The sequence below is a fragment of the Chiloscyllium punctatum genome, chromosome 5, assembly GCF_047496795.1.
Source record: "Chiloscyllium punctatum isolate Juve2018m chromosome 5, sChiPun1.3, whole genome shotgun sequence".
NCBI lineage: Eukaryota > Metazoa > Chordata > Chondrichthyes > Orectolobiformes > Hemiscylliidae > Chiloscyllium > Chiloscyllium punctatum.
In genome coordinates, this window is record NC_092743.1 from 5,320,008 (window position 1) to 5,342,949 (window position 22,942).

Sequence of the window (22,942 nt, forward strand, 5' to 3'; positions counted from 1 at the left end):
ATCCAGAATTTATATAGTTGTGGTCATAATTTTAATCCATTAATTGTCTTATATTTTTCAAACAGCTACATGGTTTTCAGGGATGTCTAAGAAACTTCAAAATGGATGGTAGTGAACTGCATTCTCCATTGCACACATTTGGAGTCACACCATGTTTCGACGGCAAATTTAAGCAAGGGGTCTATTTCTCAGCCAAAGGAGGATATGTTGTTTTAGGTTTGTCAAATCCTTAAGTTACTTCTATGAAAAGAAAACTTTTCTGAAATTATTTTTGCTTCCACATGTGATGAATGAAAACTACTTGTTAGGAAGCATTCTGTCTTCTGAATTAATTTATGAGTTAAGTCCTTCTTCAGGAACTTCAACACAAAACCTAGCCTGTCCCTCCAATGCAGTGCACTCTCAGAGAGTCAGTGCGAGAGAACACTGTACTGTCGGAAGTTCATTGCTGAGGGAGCACTGTCGAAGGATCAATGCTGAGGAAATGCTCACTGTGGGAGGATCAGCACTGAGAAGGCACCACACTGTCGGGGGGTCAGTGCTGAGGGAGCGCGACACTGTCGGAGGGTCAGTACTGAGGGAGCACCGCACTGTGTGGGGGTCAGTACTGAGGAGGCATTGCGCTGTCACTGGGTCAGTGCTGAGGGAGCGCCGCACTGTCAGGGGGTCAGTGCTGAGGGAGCACCACACTGTTGGAGGATCGATATTGAGGGAGCACTACACTGTGTGGGGGTCAGTACTGAGGAGGCATCGCGCTGTCACTGGGTCAGTGCTGAGGGAGCGCCACACTGTCAGGGGATCAGTGTTGAGGGAGCGCCACACTGTCAGGGGGTCAGTGTTGAGGGAGCGCCACACTGTCAGGGGGTCAGTGCTGAGGGAATGCCACACTATTGGGGAGTCAGTGCTGTGGGAGCGCAACACTGTCAGGGGGTCAGTGCTGAGGGCGTGCCACACTGTCAGGGGGTCAGTGCTGAGGGAGTGCTGCACTGTCAGGGGGTCAGTGCTGAGGGAGTGCTCAACTGCTATGAAGATAGGAGCTAAGGAGCAGAAGTAGGCCATTCAGTGCCATAAGCCTGATCTGCTGCCATTCTATATCATCACTAATCATCTATTCCACGTTATATATTCCCATATTATCTGCATATCCCGTGATGTCATTGATATCAAAAGCCAATCATCTCTGTCTTGAAAATATTTAATCACTGAAGTTCCATAAACCATGGATAGAGAACTTGAAAACTTCATGATCCTATGAGTGAATAAATTTCTCATTTTGATCATAAGTGGCTTGCTCCTTATTCAATTCAGGAGTAGAACATTCCAACAGTACAGATCCCACTTTCTCCCCCATTGGTGTCATTGACACAAGAACTAGAACCTACTTCTCACACACCAATCTTTGTACCATCTTTTCTAATCTTTTTTGCCTTAAGCCAATTTGCATGTGGTTCAGATAGTAAACAGAGATTATTACCTTTGATGTTCTGCTTTCAAGTTATCACCTGGCGTCTCATACTCCCTTAGTAGAGTCTCTTTCCTAGCTCAGCCTCCATATGTCATTGGTACAACATGGACTACAACAATGGATGCTCCCCCTTCCACTGCAAGTTCCTTTCCAAGCTTGAGCAGATATTCCAAAGTCTGGCACTGTCATGCAGACACTTGGACTCTTGCTCTTTGCTCAATTTCCCTTATCATCCTGCCTGTTACTACCACAACATTCCCTTTCCTTCCCTCCCACTTGAATGGCTTCCCATGCCATTATTAATTAACTCATCCACATTACAGCCCTCAATCTCATGCAAGACCAGTTGGACCTGTCAGTGTGGCCCTCCCTCAGCACTGACCCCCTGACAGTGTGGCACTCCTTCAGCACTGACCCCCTTGACAGTGTGTTGCTCCCTCAGTACTGACCCTCCCACAGTGCAGCATTTCCTCAGCACTGACCCTCCAACATTTATAAGAGGTGAGGCTCCTGTGGGCCTGACCTCAAGATTACCCTACCTGAGGTCACATCCTCCTGTTCCTGATCACTAGCCAAATCAGAAGACTCCATCATGAGAGTTGTGAATGCCTCTTGGAATATATTGGGAAGGGAGCATTCATCTTCCCTGACATATCGCAACATCTGTAGCTGAGCCTCCAGTGCACTACCTCTGAACTGAAGTCCCTGCAGTGCAGACATATCCCGCATATCTTTTGGCCTGGAACACACTAGTTCCCACATCCTGCAGTTGCAGCACATCACTTGTGCTGCCATTTTTATTGTGTTAATTAACAAATAATCTTAATTGATTTGTAATTTATAATGTCTACATCTTGCAGTCAGTTTCAAACTTTATCAAAATTAATAAATGCTAGTATGGTATTTTAGGGCTTTTTCTAAAAAAAAGGCTTTTGCAATATCAGTTGCACAGTCCCTAGCAGCAGTTACTCACCAACCAGTCAACCTGTGATCATCTTTATGGCAATGCTTCAGATTGTTATAGATTCGCAGTCTATGAGACTTGCTGTGACAAATTGACTACATTTTCTCTATTACAACAATGATTACAATGTAAAATGTTTTGGGACATTCTGATGCAATGAAAGGAGCTGCAGGCATGAAAATCTTTTTTTCTCTCTCTCTCTCTGCTCTTTTTCACTGAAACTGCAGCTTAATCTGGTAAGGAAACACAAGTTGTAGTGCCCTACTGTGCACTAGCACAGCATAACCCTATAAACATTATCATCAATATCCTTCATTACTGATGTCTGAATGCTTGTTTTCAGATAACTCATTTGTGGTGGGCAAGGACTTTGAGCTCCTGTTTGCAGTGCGCCCTCAAAGCCAGACTGGAATCCTCTTTCATATCAACAGCTCTCAAGGAAATTATCTCAGTCTATATATGTACAAGGGAAAGGTAAGAATAATTCTTAAATAATCAGCTACATACCATTAAATTTTATTTACCTTCTGTGTTTTGTATTAAATGGGTTGTTACAACCTATAGTCTTGCTGCAAGTATTGTTTCGGGTATAACAGTGTTTACCAGCCCTGAAAGCATTCTGAAGTCAGGTATGTCCAATATCCAATAGCATATAAAAGACTTGTTATCACGGTTAAAGTCCATGGAATTAGAGGGGTACTAGCAGCCTGGGACTAAGTGACAAGGAACAGAGAGTAAGGATGAATGATCGTTTTTCAGGCTGGAAGCATTATGTAATTGGCTTCCCCAGGGAACTGTTTTTTGTCACCTATACTAATGACATAGACTTTGATGTACAGGTCACAATTTAAACATTTTCAGACTTACACAAAGATTTGGAGGGATTGTAACTGTTTGAACAATAATGGTAGATATTAAGAGGACAGAGACAGGCTGCTGTAATTGGTCAATACATGACAGATAAAATTGAAGATTCAGGGAACCAGGATGTCTATATGCACAAGTAATCTGACTGTGGCAAGACAGGTTGAGAAAATAGTTTGTAAGGCATACAGGATCCTGGTCTTTAAAAGATAAGCAAAGAGTACAAAAACTTCTTTTTCTTTGGCAGTCCCTCAGGGTTGAGGACGTCTTGCTTCCCTGAGACGGTGGGTGGGTTTCAGCAGTGGTTGAGTAGTCATGTCTTGAAATTGCGTACTCAGTCTTAGTTGGGTGGGTGGGTGGGTGAAGTGCCCTGGATTCTGCATCCGCTTTCCACCTGCTTGCACTGGCCTCCCTGTACTCCATTTGGTGACACTCAAAGTGTTGATGCCATCATGGATGCTTCTTCTTCAGCTTGTGCATATAGTAATTATAATGAGGTCAGCTGGGTGGACCTCATAGAATATGAGTTCCCTGATTGGGGTTCTTAATCTGGTCCAATTAGGGCGCCCGGTTGACAGATGCAAACAGGAGTGTCACAGGTTCTGTTCACTCTGAGAGCTGGCTCAGTGTCAAGAACCTTTCAAATGTAAATAAAGGGTGACTTGGTGATGGGATACCAGCCTCTGTGGAGTGATTTCAGTGCACTCTAGGGTAAATGATTCAGATGTGTCAATGTGGATGATGCATTTGTTTTAGGGTGCTCTTGTCACATTTTCTCTGCCCTCTCTAGTAAGCTCTCCCGAGTGATTGCAGAGCATTTGTTTAGATTGTCCACATGCCTGACATGACTGTGTGACTCAACCATTGCAGCTTGTCATGTGTAATCCATACCTTGGTACTGGGACATTGGCCTGGGAAAGGACATGCACATTAGTACACCATCCTGCCAGTGATTTGCAGGATTTTGTGACGGCAGTACTTGTGATAACTCTCAGGGATTTGAGGTGTCTGCTGTACATGTTTCTGATATATACAGGAGTGTGGGGACTAGGGTTGCTGTATAGACCATGAGTTAGGTACTGGATTTGAGGTCTTGGACTTCAAACACTCCATTCCTAAAGTGTCCAAAGGCTGCACAGGCACATAGAAAAACAAGGCATTTTTGATAAACCCGTACAAAGGAATAGAGTTTAAAGTAGGGTAGTGCAGCTGGAACTGTATAAGGCATTAGTGAGATCACATCTGGAGTATTGCGAACAATTTTGATCCCCTTAAGGAGGGGTGTAGTTGTGCCGGAGGCGATTCAGAGGAGGTTAACGAGATTGATACCAGAGATGAAGGGTTTGGCTTATGAGGAGAGAATGAACAGTTTTGCAGCTTGGCTTCATGAAAGGGAATTTGTATTTGACTAATTCATTACAATTTTCTCGAAGAAGTCTCAAATCAGAGTACACAGAAGGGGCCTAGCTGATATGCTATATTTCCATAAGGCATTCAGAGGTATATCACAAAACCTTAAGTCATAAGATAACACCCCATGATGTTGGAGATAATATATTGGCATTGATAAGAAATTGGCTAATGAGCAGGAAACAGAGAGGAGGAAGTGGTCCTAGTTCTGATCCCTGTGAAAACCACTGGTCAAGAGATTATTTTTCATGTTAGTAACTTATGACCAATCGGTTTCACAGGGATTAGAGCTGGGACTTCAATTGTTTACAATATATATTAATAACTTGGAGGAAGGAAGTGAATATACTGTAGCTAAATTTGATGACGTTAAAATACGTGAAAAGACTGGTTGTAAGAGGGATACAAACAACCTACAGAGAGATATTGAGAGGTTAGGTGAGTGGTCAAAAAATTGGCAAATGGAGTATAATGCAGGTAAATGTGAAGTTGTTCATATTGGATAGAAGATCAAAAGAACAGAATATTATTTAAATAGAGAAAAACTGCAGAAAGCTGCAACACAAAGGGACTTGAGGGTACCTGTACATGAAACACAAAAAGCTAGCACAAAAGTGCAGCAGGTAATCAGGAAGGCCAATTGAATGTTGACCTTTATTTCAAGGGGGTTGGAGAATAAGAGCAGGGAAGTCTTACTGCAGCTGTTCAATGTGCTGGTGAGATGACATCTGGAGTACTGTGAGCAGTTTTGATTCTCTTATATAAGGAAAGATATTGGAGGCAGTTCAGTGAAGCGCAACACATTTTTCAGCTCTGATCTCCAGCATCTGCAGTCCTCACTTTCTCCTAGAAGTCTACTCACTGGAGCTTAGAAGAATGAGAAGTGATTTCATTGAAACATATTGGATTCTTAAAGGGCTTGACAGGGTCAATACTGAGAGGATGTTTCCCCTAATGAGAGAGTTTAGGACCAGAGGGCATAGCCTCAGAATAAAAGAATACCAATTTAAGATTAAGATGAAGAGGAATTTCTTCTCTCAGAGTCTTTGGAATTCCTTGCCACAGAGAGCTGAGGGGGCAGAGTCCTTGAGTATATTTAAAGCTGAGAACGATAGATTCTCAATCAGTTGGGTAATCAAGGAATAAGGGAAAAGGGGAGGAAAGTGGACAGGAGGTATGTCAGATCAGTCATGATCATATTGAATGGCAGAGCAAACTCTTAATTCTCCTACAATGCAAAAACCCATCCAATTGTGTCTTGAATATATTTAATGAAGCTGCCTCTACTGCTTCCTTGGGCAGAGAATTTCATAGATTCACTAATCTCTGGGAAAAGCAGTTCCTCCTCATCTCTGTCCTAAATCTACTCCCCCTAACCTTGAGGCCATGTTCCCTAGTCCTAGTCTCACCCACCAGCACAAACAACTTGCCTACCTCTATCTTCTCTATCCCTTTCATTATGTTTCTAAAAGATCCCCTCTCACTCCTCTAAATTCTAGCGAGTACAGTCCCATGCGAGTCAACCTCTCCTCATAGCCTAGCCCCCTCATCTCCGGAATCAACCTGGTGAACCTCCTCTGCACCGCCTCCAAGGCCAGGAGATTCTTCCTCAAATAAGGAGACCAGAACTGCACACAATACTCCAGGTGCAGCCTCATTAACACCTTGTATAATTGCAGCAGAACCTCCCTGCTCTTAAATTCAATCCCTCTTGCAATGAAAACCAATGTCTGTTTGCCTTCCTGATTATCTGTTGCACCTGCAAATCAATTTTTAGTGATTCCTGTACAAGCACCCCTAAGTTCCTCTATACAACAGCATGCTGCAATCTTTCACCATTTAAATAATACTCTGACCTACTATTTTTACTTCAAAAGTGGATAACCTCCCATTTACCAACATTGTACTCCATCTGCTAGACCCTTGCCCACTCACTTAACCTATCTAAATCTTTTTCCTCACAGTTTGCCTTTCCGCTCATTTCAGTGTCATCAGCAAATGTGGATATGTTACACTTGGTGTCCTCTTCCAAATCATATTTCTAAAGAACAGTTGCATCGACCCTTATGGCACCCTGTTTACCACTGATCTCCAACCAGAGAAACACCCATTTATCCCAACTCTCTGCTTTCTATTGGTTAACTAGTCCTTTATTCATGCTAGTACATTCCCGCAACTCCATGCTTTCTTATCTTATGGATGAGTCTTTTATGCAGCACCTTATCGAACGCCTTCTGGAAATCCAAGTATACAACGTTCACCTGTTCCCCTCCATTCACCGCGCTTGTTATATCCTCAAACGTCTCCAGTCAGTTTGTCAAACATGGCCTTCCCTTCCTAAATCCATGCTGCGTCTGCCTGATGGAACCCTTTCATAGAGTCATAGAGATGTACAGCATGGAAACAGACCCTTCAGTCCAACTCGTTCATGCTGACCAGATATCCCAACCCAATCTAATCCCACCTGCCAGCACCAGGCCCATATCCTTCCAAACCCTTCCTATTCATATAACTCATCCAACTGCCTCTTAAATGTTGCAATTGTACCAGCCTCCACCACTCCCTCTGGCAGCTCATTCCATACATGTACCACCCTCTGCATGAAAAAAATTGCCCCGTAGGTCTCTTTTATATCGTTCCCCTCTCACCCTATACTTATGCCCTCTAGTTCTAGACTCCCCTATCCCAGGGAAAAGACTTTGCCTATTTACCTGATCCATGCCCCTCATAATTTTGTAAACCTCTATAAGGTCACCTCTCAGCCACTGATGCTACAGGAAAAACAGCCCCAGCCTGTTCAGCCTGTTCCTATCGCTCAAATCCTCCAACCCTGGCAACATACATGTAAATCTTTTCTGAACCCTTTCAAGTCTCACAACATTTTTCCAACAGGAAGGAGACCAGAATTGCATGCAATATTCCAACAATGGCCTAACCAATGTCCTGTACAGCCACAACATGACCTCCCAACTCCTGTACTCAATACTCTGACCAATAAAGGAAAGCATACCAAATGCCTTCTTCATTATCTTCCCTCCCTGCCACTCCACTTTCAAGGATCTATGATTCTGCGCTCCAAGGCCTCTTTGTTTAGCAACACTCCCTAGGACCTTACCATTAAGTGTATATGTCCTGCTAAGAATTGCTTTCCCAAAATGCAGCATCTCTCATTTACCTGAATTAAACTCTATCTGCCACTTCTCCATCCAGATGTCTCACTATTTCTTCTTTAATGATAGCCTCCAGCATTTTCCTGACTACAAATGTTAAACTAACTGGCCTATAGTTACCTGCCTTTTGCCTACACCTTTTTTTTACACAGCGGCGTGACATTCATGGTTTTCCAGTCTGCCAGGGCCTGCCCAGAATCCCGTGAATTTTGGTAAATTACCACTAATGCATCTGCTATAACTTCCGCCATTTCTTTCAGCACCCTGGGATGCAGTCCATCAGGACCAGGGGACTTATCTACCTTTAGACCCTCAAGTTTACTCAACACTACTCCTTTACTGATAAAGTTAAAAATCACACAACACCAGGTTATAGTTCAACAGGTTTAATTGGAAGCACACTAGCAATTAAACCTGTTGGACTATAACCTGGTGTTGTGCGATTTTTAACTTTGTACACCCCAGTTCAATGTTGGCATCTCCAAATCATGACCTTTAGTGATAACAATTGAATTGAGGTCCTCACCTCCCGTCATATCCTTAACATCATTCTTTGGCATGTTAGACACATCATCCACTGTGAAGACTGATACAAAATAGTTATTCAAGACCCTAGCCATCTCAGAATTACCCAATATTAATTCCCCTTTCTCATCCTGCAAGGAACTTACTCCACTTTAGCCACCCTTTCCATTTTATATATTTATAAAAACTTTTCCCAACTATTTTTATATTCTGTGCTAATTTGCATTCAAAATCTATCTTTCCTTTCTTTATTGATCTCCAGGTGTATTTAGATCTGAAGATGTAGAAGCAGAATTAGACCATTCAGCCATCAATTCTGTTCTACAATTCAATGAGATAATGGCTGATGTAATAATTCCCAATTTCACTTTTCTGCCTTTTTTCATTTGGCCCTTGATTGCTCTCTGTGATAAAGAATTCCACAAATTCATTCCCTTCTGAGAGAAGATATTCTTCCTCATCTCTGTATTAAATTGGCAACCCCTTATTCTGAGATTCTGCCCACTGGTCCTAGACTTCCTCACAAGGGGGAGCAGCTCTTCCACATTTACCCTGTCAAGAAATGTATCTGTTTAAAGGTTGCCTCTCATTCCTGTAAATTCCAGTGAGTACAGGCTCAATCTATTTAACCTCACCTCCATACCTGGAATTAGCCTAGTCAACCTTCTGTTGATTGTCCCCAATGCCAGTCTATCTTTCCTTAGATAAAGGGCCCAAAACTGTTCATAGAATACCAACCATTGTCTGACTAGTACATTGTACAGTTTTAGTAAAACCTCCCAGTTTTACACTCCATTCCCTTTGAAGTAAAGACCAGCACTTCATTTGCCTTCTTATTATCCATTGAACTTGGATAAGTTAACTTTTTGTGATTCAGGACTCCCAAATCCCTCTGTTCTATAGTTTCCTGCAGTCTTTCTCCATTGGAATAATGTTCAGCTCCTCCATTTTTCTTGCCAAATTGTATGACCTCACATTTTCCCACATGGAATTTCAAGATCCAAGTTTTTACTTCACTTAATCTGTCTATATTCCTTTGCAGGCTGTTTGTGTCATCCTCACCACTTACCTTCCCACCTATTTTTGTGTCATCTACAAACTTGGCTAAAGAACATTCACTTTTCTCCTCCAAATAATTAATGGCCTCAGTATTGATCACTGTGGCATTCCACTAGTTACAGGCTGCCAACCTCACAAACTTTGAATAGGCTGCCATCCTGAAAATGCACCCCTTATCCCAACTCTGCCTTCTATCAGTTAGCCTATCGTGTATCCATGCTAATGTGCTATCTCCAGCACTTCACCGCCGCTCCCTCACCACCAGACGCCTGGAGGAAGAATGCCTCATCTTCCGCCTCGGAACACTTCAACCCCAGGGCATCAATGTGGACTTCAACAGTTTCCTCATTTCCCCTTCCCCATCTCACCCTAGTTCTAAACTTCCAGCTCAGCACTGTCCCCATGACTTGTCCGGACTTGTCCTACCTGCCTATCTCCTTTTCCACCTATCCACTCCACCCTCTCCTCCCTGATCTATCACTTTCATCCCCTCCCCCACTCACCCATTGTACTCTATGCTACTTTCTCCCCACCCCCACCCTCCTCTAGCTTATCTCTCCACGCTTCAGGCTCACTGCCTTTATTCCTGATGAAGGGCTTTTGCCCGAAATGTTGATTTCAAAGCTCCTTGGATGCTGCCTGAACTGCTGTGCTCTTCCAGCACCACTAATCCAGAATCTGGTTTCCAGCATCTGCAGTCATTGTTTTTACCTCTTATTAAATAGCCTATGGTGTGGTACCTTATCAAACTCCTTCCTAAAATCCAAACATATAAGATCTACTGCTTCACCTTTATGTATATTTTTCAAAACCTTCTGAAAGGATTCTAATAATTTATTTTGTCAGGTGAATTGTTCACTCATCTCTACTGTAGCCAGAAGTTAATTTTCTGAGCTCATTGCTTTGGTCTTACCCACAATAAAATCAAGAGTAATCACCAATTTCCAAATTAGAACCATTTTTCCACCACTCAGTCAGACTGAAAAGCCATGAGACTGTCAGGACTTTGGTGAACAAAAAGGAATTGTTCATTGCTCCAGAATTGCTTCCTTTCAATTACTTTCTAATACCTGCATCAATTATTTACCATCAGGCCATACACAAAACATTATTGTCTAGAAAAAAGGTCTAACGAGTTTTAATGATTGCTTTTTACTTTGTCTATAAATAATTGCGGTTTTTTTGATGAGCAGGAAAAGTTGCAAAGAACTGAAATAACCTTGCAGGATATTGTCAATTTGAAGAATGTGCAAGAGACTATCAAAGCCAATGTGATTAGATCAGCCCTTACATTCTTAATAATTTTTATAATTCCTTAGTTACTTGTGACGTTACACATGTTGTTCACTTGGTACAGTATGTAGAGCTTCCGTGCATGAGCTCTGGCTTTAAGTACTCTGCTGCAGACTTGAGCAAAAATCTAGGCTGTCACTTCACTGCCAAGGCAAAAGTGAGGACTGCAGATGCTGGCAACCAGAGTTATATCAGAGTGGTGCTGGAAAAGCACAGCAGGTCAGGCAGCATCCGAGGAGCAGGACAATCAACATTTTGGGCAAAAGCCCTTCATCAGGAAACCTAATGAAGGGCTTTTGCCTGAAACGTTGATTTTCCTGCTCCTCACCTGCTGTGCTTTTCCAGCACCACTCTGATCTAAACTTCACTGCCAATACTTGATATTCTGAAAGCCCGTTGCATGAAGAAAAACAAATCTGAAATGTAAAGGCAGAGGGACTGAGTCTCAAAATTTATTTACATTGTTGAAATGTTAATCATCTGACAGCAACAAAAGGTGAAGCTTCCTTATCTGAAGAATAAGCAGTTATAATAGGTCTGTTATATACCACTGGAAGAGAAGAAAATAATGATGAAAATGGTTACACCACACTGAAACTTCCTGAGATGCGGTGCGTCAATGGCCTCTCCCAAATATGTGGAAGTGTCCAACTAATGAGATTTAACAGGGTGAATAGTAACGCTGTTGTGTCAGCCAATGAGTTGGATACATATGTATATAATTATCTATAATATCCATAATAATCTATTATTCCTGTAAGTACTCTTACATTGACTTAAATAATGTTTCAATTGTAGAACACTAATGACAGAATAATGATGCATGCTTACTTTGCCTTTTGCTTGTACATGTAATTAAATTCCTTCCATCCCCATTGCTGAGACATAAGCTCATTATTCTTGACAACCAACTATCAATCACTGGCTGCTAACCTCATTAAATTGCTTCATTGCCTTTGTACAGTTTATTAAACATTTTCAAGACTTTGAAGAAGCATTAATTAATATGTTTCACTCTTGAGACTTATTTTGTAGATACATATAAAATTATTGTGAAAGAGTAGCAATGAATGTTTGGGTTAGTGATAAAATAGCAACCGAATCATGGCTAGTTTAATTATTATTTAAAATACTTCAGCTTTACTTCTCATTTCTCAAAATGTTTGTTTTTTGCTGAACAGCACAATTATCAGTGTTGTTATCTTGGCCCTCTTAATGTTATCTTTAATTCGACGTGATGGAGAATGCAACGCTCAGTGGTCAGAACACTGATAGATATCAAAAAAAAGCTTGAGTACACATGTGGGCTCCCTGCAACTTCTATTTCAGGAACAAACAAAATCCTTGCATTTCTTTCACAAACAAAAACAGAAATTGCTGGGAAAGCTCAGCAGGTCTGGCAGCATCTGTGGAGAAAAAGCAGAGTTAATGTTTCAAGTCCCGTGACCACCTTCAGGACTGACTGCAGCTAGGAAAAGGTTGACATATATGCTAAAGGTGGAGTAGGGGGAGGGGAAATGAGTAAACAATAGATTGGAAATGAAGCCTAGAGCGAGAACAACAGTTGCACAGATAAGGAATGAAAGGTCAACCTGAGGGAATCAAGCTTTCTAGTTGGTACCTGACATTGGGAGATGGATGTGGTAACATCCGTGTGATGACAAGATCTGGTGTGTAGATTTTGGTTAAGGACATGAGAAAAGGTTGATAATTTAAATTTAGAATATCCTTTATTGTCATGTGTACTCAATTACAGGAGTACAGTGAAAAGTTTTTACAATAGCTGCCTCTAATGGCACTATCTTAGGTACAAGTACTTAGGTACAAATCTTAGATATGAAAGAGGAATTTAAAAAGTAGTTGCATTACTTTACAGTGTTCAAAGAATAAGTTAAAAATTTAGAATTAACAAAAAACTAGAACCAAAAAAGTGACCATGAAGCTGTTGCATTGTAATGACAAAAACTGGTTATTGGAAGAAAGACTTGCATTAACACAGCACTTTTGCAGACGCAAGCTATCCCAGTGCTACATATCAGCAAAATGAGTGCGTCCACTGTTGTAGTGTAGGACACATGGCAGCCAGTTTTCCCAGAACCAGATCGCACAAATAGCTTTGAATAGATAATTCTTTTCTGTGGTGTTAATTGAAGAATATATGTAACAGGGAGAACTCCCCAGCTCCTCCTCGTAACTGTGAAGTAGGAACTTCTACATCAAATTGACAAGGTAGACAGTGTCCTGGTTGACATCTGATGTGAAGAATTTGGATGGAAACCTGTTATCTTTACACAGTTTGGCCTTGTGTATGATCTAGTCCCACAACTGCTCTGGGTCTTTGCTCTACTGGAATGTAACTCTGAGCTAAACAAAACTACTTTCTTGCAATGCTTTCAACGTGCAGAAAACAAAGGTTAATTTTCTTGAAAAATTAACAGAACATTTTAAAATTTCTATTTTCAGGTTACTGTCCATGTAAACAATGGAGCTGGTGATTTCAACACATCGGTCACACCTCAGTCACTGTGTGATGGACAGTGGCACAGAATAGTAGGTGAGTATCCTTCACTTTAATTCACAGCTCTGAATAAAGCAACCAGGAAATATTTTAAATACAGACAAGTTCAGAATAAAATGGCAGATCTACTGCAAAGTTCATTGGGAAGCACTTTTTAAAATATCAATATTTATTATATGAGACTGAAAATATATCCACTGTCGAGCAGTACATTCACTAGAGATCTGACAGGTTTGGCAGCAGCAGATTTCAGAGGATTAGTTCAGGTGGAATTCAATGATGATGAAATAGATAGCCTAGAATATCCTTTACTGTCATTGTTTATTGGGAGATAGAAGAATCAAAGTTGGAGAAGAAGTGAGGTGAAATTTGTGCCTTGAAGCTGAAATTAGGTGAGGATGTGAGGCACAGTTTCTAATCATCCTGGAATCACCAGGATTTCTCCAGAATCTAAGATTTCTTTGACATTGTCAGTGGGACTATTGGTTGGTTCCTTCATTGACTTGGCACAGGCATGATGGGTGTCAGAATGGGACCCCTTCTGTGCTGTACCATTTTACATAGAACATAGAACATTACAGCACTTCGGCCCTCGATGTTGCGCCGCCCTGTCATACTATGAGAAAAATTTTACTTTCTGCAAATATTTATCTCAGTTCCGCAAACACTTCTCTCCTCAAAATTGCAAATAAATGCATGGAACAGATTTATAGAAACATAAGGTTTTGTTTGGTCATCAATCTAAAATAACAAAAGTAAATATTTAGGAATACTTATTCTTTAACTTTGTTTGCATGATGAGGGCATCATTGGCTGGGCAAGCATTTAGTACCCATTGCTAACTGTCCTGTTGAAGTTGTCTTGAATTGTTGCAGCCTTTGGGATTTAGGAACATTCAAGGTGCTGTTAGGATGGGAGTTGCAGGATTTTGAACCAGCAAACTCCCTTCGCAATAACATTGGTAGCAATAATGTTTCTGTGTGTTTTCCACATGGGAAAATCTCTCACATTTTTAAATACCCAGATGACAATAGATTTCTGTTGTTTTTTTTATTGTTATTATAAATCATAGAACAGTACAGCACAGTACAGGCCCTTCAGCCCTTGATGTTGTGCCGACCTTTTATCCTACTCTAGGATCAGACTGACCTACATCCCCTTCGTTGTACTATCTTCTATATGCCTATCCAAGAGTCTCTTAAATGTCCATAATGTATCTGACTCTACTACCACTACTGGCAGTGCATTCCACACACCCACCACACTCTGTGTAATGAACCTACCTCTGACATCTCCCCTAAACCTTCCTCCAATCACCTTAAAATTACGCCCCCTCATGATAGCCATTTCCATCCTGGGTAAAAGTCTCTAGCTATCTACTCTATCGATGTCGCTCATCATCTCGTACAACTCTATCAAGTCACCTCTCATCCTACTTTGATCCAATAAGAAAAGCCCTAGCTCCCTCAACCTTTCTTCATAAGACATGCCCTCCAGTCCTGGCAGCATCTTGGTAAATCTCCTCTGCATCCTCTCTAAAGCTTCCATATCCTTCATATAATGAGGCGATCAGAACTGAACACAATATACAAAGTGTGGTCTAACTAGGGCTCTACAGAGATGCAGCATAATCTCATGGCTCTTAAACTCAATTCCCCCTGCTAATGAAAGCCAACACACCATACGGCTTCTTAACAAACCTGTCAACTTGGGTGGTAACTTTGAGGGATCTATGGACATGGACCCCAAGATCCCTCTGTTCCTCCACACTCCAAGAATCTTGCCTTTACTTCGTATTCTGCATTCAAATTCAACCTTTCAAAATGAATCACTTCACACTTTTCCAGGTTAACTCAATCTGCCACTTATCAGCCTATTCTGCATCTTGTCAGTGTCCTGCTGCAACCTACAACAGCCCTCCACACTATGTACCACTCCACTAACCTTCATGTTATCAGCAAATTTACTAACCCACCCCTCCACTTCCGCATCTAAGTCATTTATAAAAACCACAAAGAGCAGAGGTCCCAGAACAGATCCCTGCGGAACACCACTGGTCACCAAGCTCCAGGCTAAATACTTTCCATCAACCACTACCCTCTGTCTTCTATGGGCCAGCAAATTCTGTATCCAGACATCCAGATTTTCCTGTATCCCATGCCTCCTTACCATCTGAATGCCCCTACCATGGAGAACCTTATCAAATGCCTTGCTAATATCCATGTACGGCATAACCACAGCTCTACCTTCATCAGTGTGCTTTGTCACACCCTCAAAGAATTCAATAAGTTTTGTGAGGCATGACCTGCTCCTCATAAAGCCATGCTGACTATCTCTAATCAAACTATGGTTTTCCAAGTATCCATTAATCATGTCTCTCAGAATCCTCTTCAATACTTCACCCACCACAAACATGAGACTGACTGGTCTGTAATTCTCAGGATTACCCCTATTCCCTTTCTTGAACAAGGGAATAACACTTGCCACCCTCCAACCATCTGGCACTACTTCAGTGGATAATGAGAACACAAAGATCTTCACCAAATACGCAGCAATCTCTTCCCTCAGTTGCTATAGAAACCTAGGGTATATCCCATCTGACCCAAGGAATTTATCTATCCTTATGATTTTCAAAATTTTCAGCACATCCTCCTTCTTAACATCAACCTGTTCAAGCATATCAGTCTGTTTCACGCTGTCCTCAGTAACATCAAGGTCTCTCTCAGTAGTGAATACTGAAGCAAAGTATTCATTAATGACCTCCCCTACCTCCTAAGACTCCAGACACAAGTTCCCTCCACTATCCCTGATCGGCCCTACCCTCACTCTGGCCATCCTCTTGTTCCTCACATAATTGCAGACTGCCTACGGGTCTTCCTTAATCCTACCTGTTAAAGCTTTTTCATATCCCCTTTGAGCTCGCCTAAATCCATTCTTCAGTTCCTTCCTGGCTACCTTGTAACCCTCTACAGCGCTGTCTGACCATTGTCTCCTGAGCTTTAAGTAAGCTTCCTCCTTCCTCTTGATGAGATGTTCCACATCCCTTGTCACCCAAGATTCTTTCAACCTACCATCCCTTGCCTCAGTGGGACAAACCTGTCCAGCACTATCAGCAATTGTTCCCCAAACAACTTCCACATTTCTGTTGTGCATTTCCCTGAGAATATCTGTTCCCAATTTAGGCACCCCAGTTCCTGCCTAATAGAATTGTAATTCCCCTCCCCTAATTAAACACTTTCCCGTACCATCTACTCCTATCCTCTCCATGACTATAATAAAGGTCAGGGAGTTATGATCAGTATCACCGAAATGCTCTCCCATTGAGAGATCTGACACCTGGCATGGTTCGTTGCCAAGCACCAAATCCAATATGGCCTCCTCTCTAGTTGGTCTATAAAATTGATCCATCCAAACAATTTGAACCAAGGAGATTCCAATAAATATTAGAAAAGTTAAAGTTACCCATGACAACATGTTACTTCTGCACATTTCCAATATCTAACTCCCAATCTGACCGTTTCCTTGTCAGAAAAGTGTGAGGCAGACAAAACACAGACTTGTATTCATTTAGAGTCTCTCAATCTGCAAAATATTCTAATACAATAAAACAAAGAACTGCAGATGCTGGAAATTTTCTAAAACGAAATTAGAAATTGCTAGAGAAACTCAGTAGGCCTGACAGCATTTGTAGGAAGAAAGCAGAGTTAATGTTTTGAATCCAGTGATTCTACGTCATTATGGTAGCTCAGTGGTTACCATTGCTGCCTCACAGTGCCAGGGACTCAAGTTTGATTCCAGCTTTGGGTGATTATCTTTCTGGAGTTTGCATGTTCTCCCTGTGTCTGCATGGGTTTCCACTAGATGCTCTGGTTTCCTCCCACAGTCCAAATATGTGCACGTTAGAAGGAATGGCTACAGTAAATATAGGGTTATGGGAATAGGGCTGGGGTCTGGGTGGAAAATCGATGCAGACTCGATGAGCCACACAGCTGCTTTTTGCAGTGTAGGGATTTTATATTACAAAATGGTTTACTTCGAACTAAGTATTTTTGAAGTGTATGCATTGCTGTAAGGTAGGAAACCACATCAACGAATTGGTGCATAGTAACCTCTCTCAAACAGATGACCATATTGCCCAGATAATCTGTTTTGGTATTGTTGGTTCAGGGACCAACATTGGCTGAGGACATTGAACAAATATTAATTGTTATTTGCAATGATAATTAAAAATTAGCATTTGTCCAAATGTTCACAGCTGTATCAAATACATGAAAGAAAATTTGAATTCATGCTTCACCCAAGTGTCAAAGTGCCTAAAGCAAACAGGAAGAGAAGGAAACAAATTAACCTGTTCCACCATTTAATTACATCATGGACGATACATATCTGACCTGTTTACCTGCCTTGGTTCCATAACTCCAAACCCTCACCCAACAAAAGGCACTTTGAATCTCAGTTTTAGTTGCCTATGTGTTACATCCAAAGAAGTACTTTCTGAAGTGTAATTATTGTTCCTTGTTTTATATTCTAACATAGTAATTAAAAGAAATAATGTGGTGCAACTTGATGTGGACACAGAACGTGACCATGTTGTAGGACCTGCTGCTTCACTTTCCACTGATACTGCCGACCCTCTCTACGTCGGTGGCATCCCAGGTAAGAAGCTTGTTGTAAAGAGAAAATTCATTATTTTGAGATTTGCCCTGGTCATTGCACCTGTTCATCTCACCTGAACATATAATTGTTAGTTCACGTAATGGCATATGTGTGAGTACATTTATATTGTGCCTTTAAAATCAAAAAACATCCCAAGTCACTTCCCAGGAATGTTATCCAACAAAATGTGATACCATAAGACAGATTGCATGGGAAGAGATTTGTAATAAGTATAAATGTCAGTACAGACCCAATAGGCTGAATGGCTCGTTTGCCCTGTATATTCAAAATAATGTATCCATGATTAAATTTTGTTTTCTTTGAAGCACTTCCTACAATTGTTCACATTAAAATAGGCAGTGCCTTGCAGGGGATGATTGAGTGCATTTGATCATGGAGCTTTCTGTACGTGGCTACCTAAAATGTTTGAGCTACCTAGAAAGTATTAGATTATAGTAAACAAATTGAGTCTTTGAGCTAAAATGTCTAATTCACTGGTTTATTTGTCAATTTTCAATATTACAATGGGAATAGAATAAAAGAGTCATGGTACTGTGGAGACTGTTGACAATGTTTGTGGATGTTTGCACCCCATTTTTAGTTATTTGAGAAACCTTTTGTTGTGTTTTTGGTTGCACTTCAGCACCATGCTCCTGATCTCTGATATGGAAGGGGGGTGCAAGTTGGAGCACTTCCCGCTGGGTCTACTCCTGGGCCTGGCCAAAATGGCCATTAAACAGGTCCAAGCAGCAGGTTGTGGAGGGGGTGGTAGTTACTGACTATCTTCCCCTCTTCTGCAACTACACCATACCAACACTCTCGAAGCCTTCAGAGAGAGAGGTGGGCACCGCAGCGGCTGATGGAATGCCTTTTTCCCCGCCTTCAACTCCATTTTGATTTAGTTTCCTCCCCTTCTTCCCACCCTTCCCTCACTTTAGTTGTCAATGCACTGTCCCTGATGGATTTTGCCTACAAATTGATAATTGAAGTAGAAACACAAGTGATTTAATGGTGGAGGATTCAGGGAAAAATTAGCACGGGTGATTTAATGGTGGAAAAAAGACTTTAAGTGGTACATGAAAGCATGCCTGGATGTGAAAAAGATAAGAGTTAGGAAATACTGCCTCTGTACAAAACTTTGATGATATCACATCTGGAATTCAGTTGATATAATGACATTGAAAGCAGTTCAGAGAAGGTTCACTCACTATTCCTGGGACGAAGAAAGATTTAACAGTTGATATCTTTTGAAGTTAATGAGTCTGAAAGGTAATCTTATTGAAGCATAAAAGATCCTGATGGGACTTGACAACGTAGTTCCTGAAAGATCTCTCCCTCTGTCGGAGACTCTAGAGCTAAGGATAAACAGTTTAAGCATAAAAGGTCTCACTTTAAAGACCGATGAGGAGAATTCCTTTTCTGAAGGCTGTTTAACTGTGCAGCAGAGGTTAGACGTTGAGTGTATTCAAAGCTGATTTGATGCATTTTTAATCGACAAAGGAGTCAAGGATTATGGAAATTGGAGTTCAGAGTCATTGAGTCATAAAATCATAAGCATGGAAACAGACCTTTTGGTCTATGATGCCCATGTTCCCAGCTAATCTCAGCTGCCTGCATTTGGCCCATATCCCACCCAACATTTTCCTATTTATGTACTTATGCAAATGTCTTTTAAGTGTTGTAATTGTACCTGCATCCACCACTTCCTCAGGAAGTTCAATACACACATGAACCACTCTCCATGTATAAAGTTGCCCCTCATGTCCTTTTTAAAACTTTCTCCTCTTGTCTTAAAAATATGCCCCCTAGTTTGAACCCTCCCACCCTAGGGAAAAGACACTTGCTATTCACTTTAACTGTGCCCTCATCATTTTATAAACCTCTATATGCTCAACCTCCTACGCTCCAGTTAAAAAAAAAATCCAGCCTCTAGCCTACTTTTATAACTAAACCCTCTATTACCGGCAACATCCTGCTAAATCTTTTCTGAACCCTCTCCAATTTAATTATATCTTATAGCAGCGTAACCAGAACAGCACACAGTACTCCAGAAGTGGCCTCACCAGTGTCCTGATAAACTTCAACTCCTAGACTCAAAGGTCTAGGCAATGAAGGCAAGCTCCTAAGTGCATTCTTAACTACCCTGACTACCTGTGGCACAAATTTCAAAGAATTATGCACCTAAATCTCTCTGTTCTACGATACTACCCAGGGCCCTACCATTAATTGTATAAGTCCTGCCTTTGTTTGTTTTATCAAAATGCAATACCTTGCATTTATCCAAATTAAACTCCATCTGCCACTCCTCAGCTCATTATCCCAATTGATCAAGAAATCTTTGTAATCTTAGACTACAAAGAATCAGCCCTGATTAAATGGAATGGCAGATGAGGTTCAGGGGCTGAATGGTCTACTCTCTCCTAAGTCCTATGTCCTATTTGTATATAGTGAACTGAGAGTGTGGGAAATTTAAATTGCACCAGCACCCCCAACATGAAAAAGGGTTATCTTCATTCTTTATGCTTCCTCCATCCTATCACAACAACTTCTAAGTGCTATAAGACAACTTCACAACCCAATGCCAATGTGTTGCGATTATTGAACTCACAGAAGGGCATATGATGCAACCAGGTAATTAGTGCTTCAATGAGCAATTTACTTTAGAGTGACCCTTCTTAATCTGGAGAATGTGATGTGGTTTGAAGGATGTGCACAAAAAGGGGACAGGACATCAGCAAGGTATTTTCACTGATGTCAAGGAATTTATTGCAATTACATAGCTTTTTCCTCAATCTAAAAATTTCCAGCCATAGAGCCATGGAGATATACAGCATGGAAACAGACCCTTCAGTCCAACTCATCCATGCTGACCAAATATCCCAACCTAATCTAGTCTAATTTGCCAGCACTTGGCCCATATCCCTCTAAACCCTTTCTATTCATATCCCCATCCAGATACCTTTTAAATGTTGTAATTGTACCAGTCCCCATCACTTCCTCTGGCAGCTCATTCCATACATGAGCTCTGCGTGGAAAGGCTGCCCCCTAGGTCCCTTTTAAATTGTTTCCCTCTCACCCTAAACCTATTCAGCACTTTGGAAGTGTAGCCACGGTAGAAATGTGGTTGCCAATTTGCATGCAGCAAGCTCCCATAAGACTATAAGACATAGGAACAGGAGTAGACCATATGGCCCCATGGGCCTAATTCACCATTGAACAGGATTATGGCTGATACAACTTTTCTCATGTTCACTTCCCTGTCCTTTTTCCCCATAACCCTGGATTCCCCTAGTGAGATCAAGAATCTATCAATCTCAGCCTTAAATATACATAAGGACTCCACCATAAACAACATTGTGAAAATGACCAGATAATCTGATTGTAGTTCAGAGATCAATATTAGGTAAAATGCCTTCTGGTTCAATATTCCACACAAAATAAGAGAAAGAATGGCCTTCATAATATAAGGAAATACATTTTTCTAATATATTTTAGTACATATTGTCTTAAAGTTTTGACATGGGGTTTTGAGTGAATTATAAGACCATAAGGTAGAAGAGCAGAATTAGATCATTTTGGCCCATTGAGTCTGCTCCTCCATTCAATCATGGCCGATACATTTCTCAACTTCATTCTCTCTGCAGCCTTTGTTCCCTTTACTAATCAAAATTTGTAATCTACCTCTTCCTTAAATACACTCAATGACTTGGCCTTCACAGCTGTTTGTGACAATGAGTTCCAAAGATTCACCACCCTCTGGCTGAAGAAATTCTCCCTCATTTCAGTTCAAAACGTTGACTGTTCACTCAAAGGCTGTGCCTTTGTGTCATAGTCTCTCCTTCTAGTGGAAATGTCTTCTCCATGTCCACTCTATCCAGGCTCTCAATATTCTGTAAGTTTTGATTAGATTCCCCACCCCCCAACTCATTACTTCCAAACTCCATTGAGTACAGACCTAGAGTCCTCAACTGTTCTTCATGTGACAAGTCTGTCATCCCTGGTATCTTCCTTCTTAACTTCCCCTTGACACCCTCTAAGGCCAGTACATCTTTCCTTAGATACCGGGTCAAAACCTGCTTGCAATATTTCAAATGAGGTCTGACCAGAGCCTTCTCCAGCCTCAGCAATACATCCCTGATCTTGTATTCTGGTCTTCTTGAATTAAATACTAACACTGGACTTCAGTAAGGCATTCAACAAAGCTCCCCATGGGAGACTAGTTAGCAAGGTTAGATCTCATGGAATACAGGGAGAACTAGCCACTTGGATACAGAACTGGTTCAAAGATAGAAGACAGAGGGTGGAGGGTTGTTTTTCAGACTGGAGGCCTGTGACCAGTGGAGTGCCACAAGGATCAGTTCTGGGTCCACTACTTTTCATCATTTATATAAATGATTTGGATGTGAGCATAAGAGGTACAGTTAGTAAGCTTGCAGATGACACCAAAGTTTGAGGTGCAGTGGACAGCAAAGAAGGATACCTCAGATTACAATTTGATCTTGATCAGTTGGGCCAATGGGCTGAGAAGTGGCATAGAGTCATAGAGATGTACAGCATGGAAAAAAAACCTTCAGTCCAACCCATCTACACCAACCAGATATCCTAACCCAATCTAGTCCCACCTGCCAGCACCTGGCCCATATCCCTCTAAACCCTTCCTATTCATAGAACATAGAACAATACAGCGCAATACAGGCCCTTTGGCCCTCGATGTTGCGCCAATCCAAGCCCACCTAACCTATACTAGCCCACTATTCTCCATATGCCTATCCAATGCCCGTTTAAATGCCCATAAAGAGGGAGAGTCCACCACTGCTACTGGCAGGGCATTCCATCAAAATGCCTTTTAAATATTGAAATTGTACCAGCCTCCACCACTTCCTCTGGCAGCTCATTATATACAAGTACCACCCTCTGTGTGAAAATGTTGCCCCTAAGGTCTCTTTTATATCTTTCCCCTCTCACACTAAACCTATACCCTTTAGTTCTGGACTCTCCCACCCCGGGGAAAAGACTTT

At 41.4% G+C, this 22,942-nt stretch overlaps 1 protein-coding gene across 2 annotated transcripts in view; it reads left to right on the forward strand.

The window, feature by feature from the left end:
• Positions 1–22,942, forward strand: part of LOC140476847 (laminin subunit alpha-3-like) — a 364,783-nt gene that overhangs the window by 337,182 nt on the left and 4,659 nt on the right. For both annotated transcript variants that reach the window (XM_072569677.1, XM_072569678.1), the window contains exons 74-77: positions 66–216; positions 2,773–2,903; positions 13,214–13,304; positions 17,805–17,924. In XM_072569677.1, coding sequence (XP_072425778.1) covers positions 66–216; positions 2,773–2,903; positions 13,214–13,304; positions 17,805–17,924 — 493 coding nt within the window. The remainder of the gene's footprint in view (positions 1–65; positions 217–2,772; positions 2,904–13,213; positions 13,305–17,804; positions 17,925–22,942) is intronic.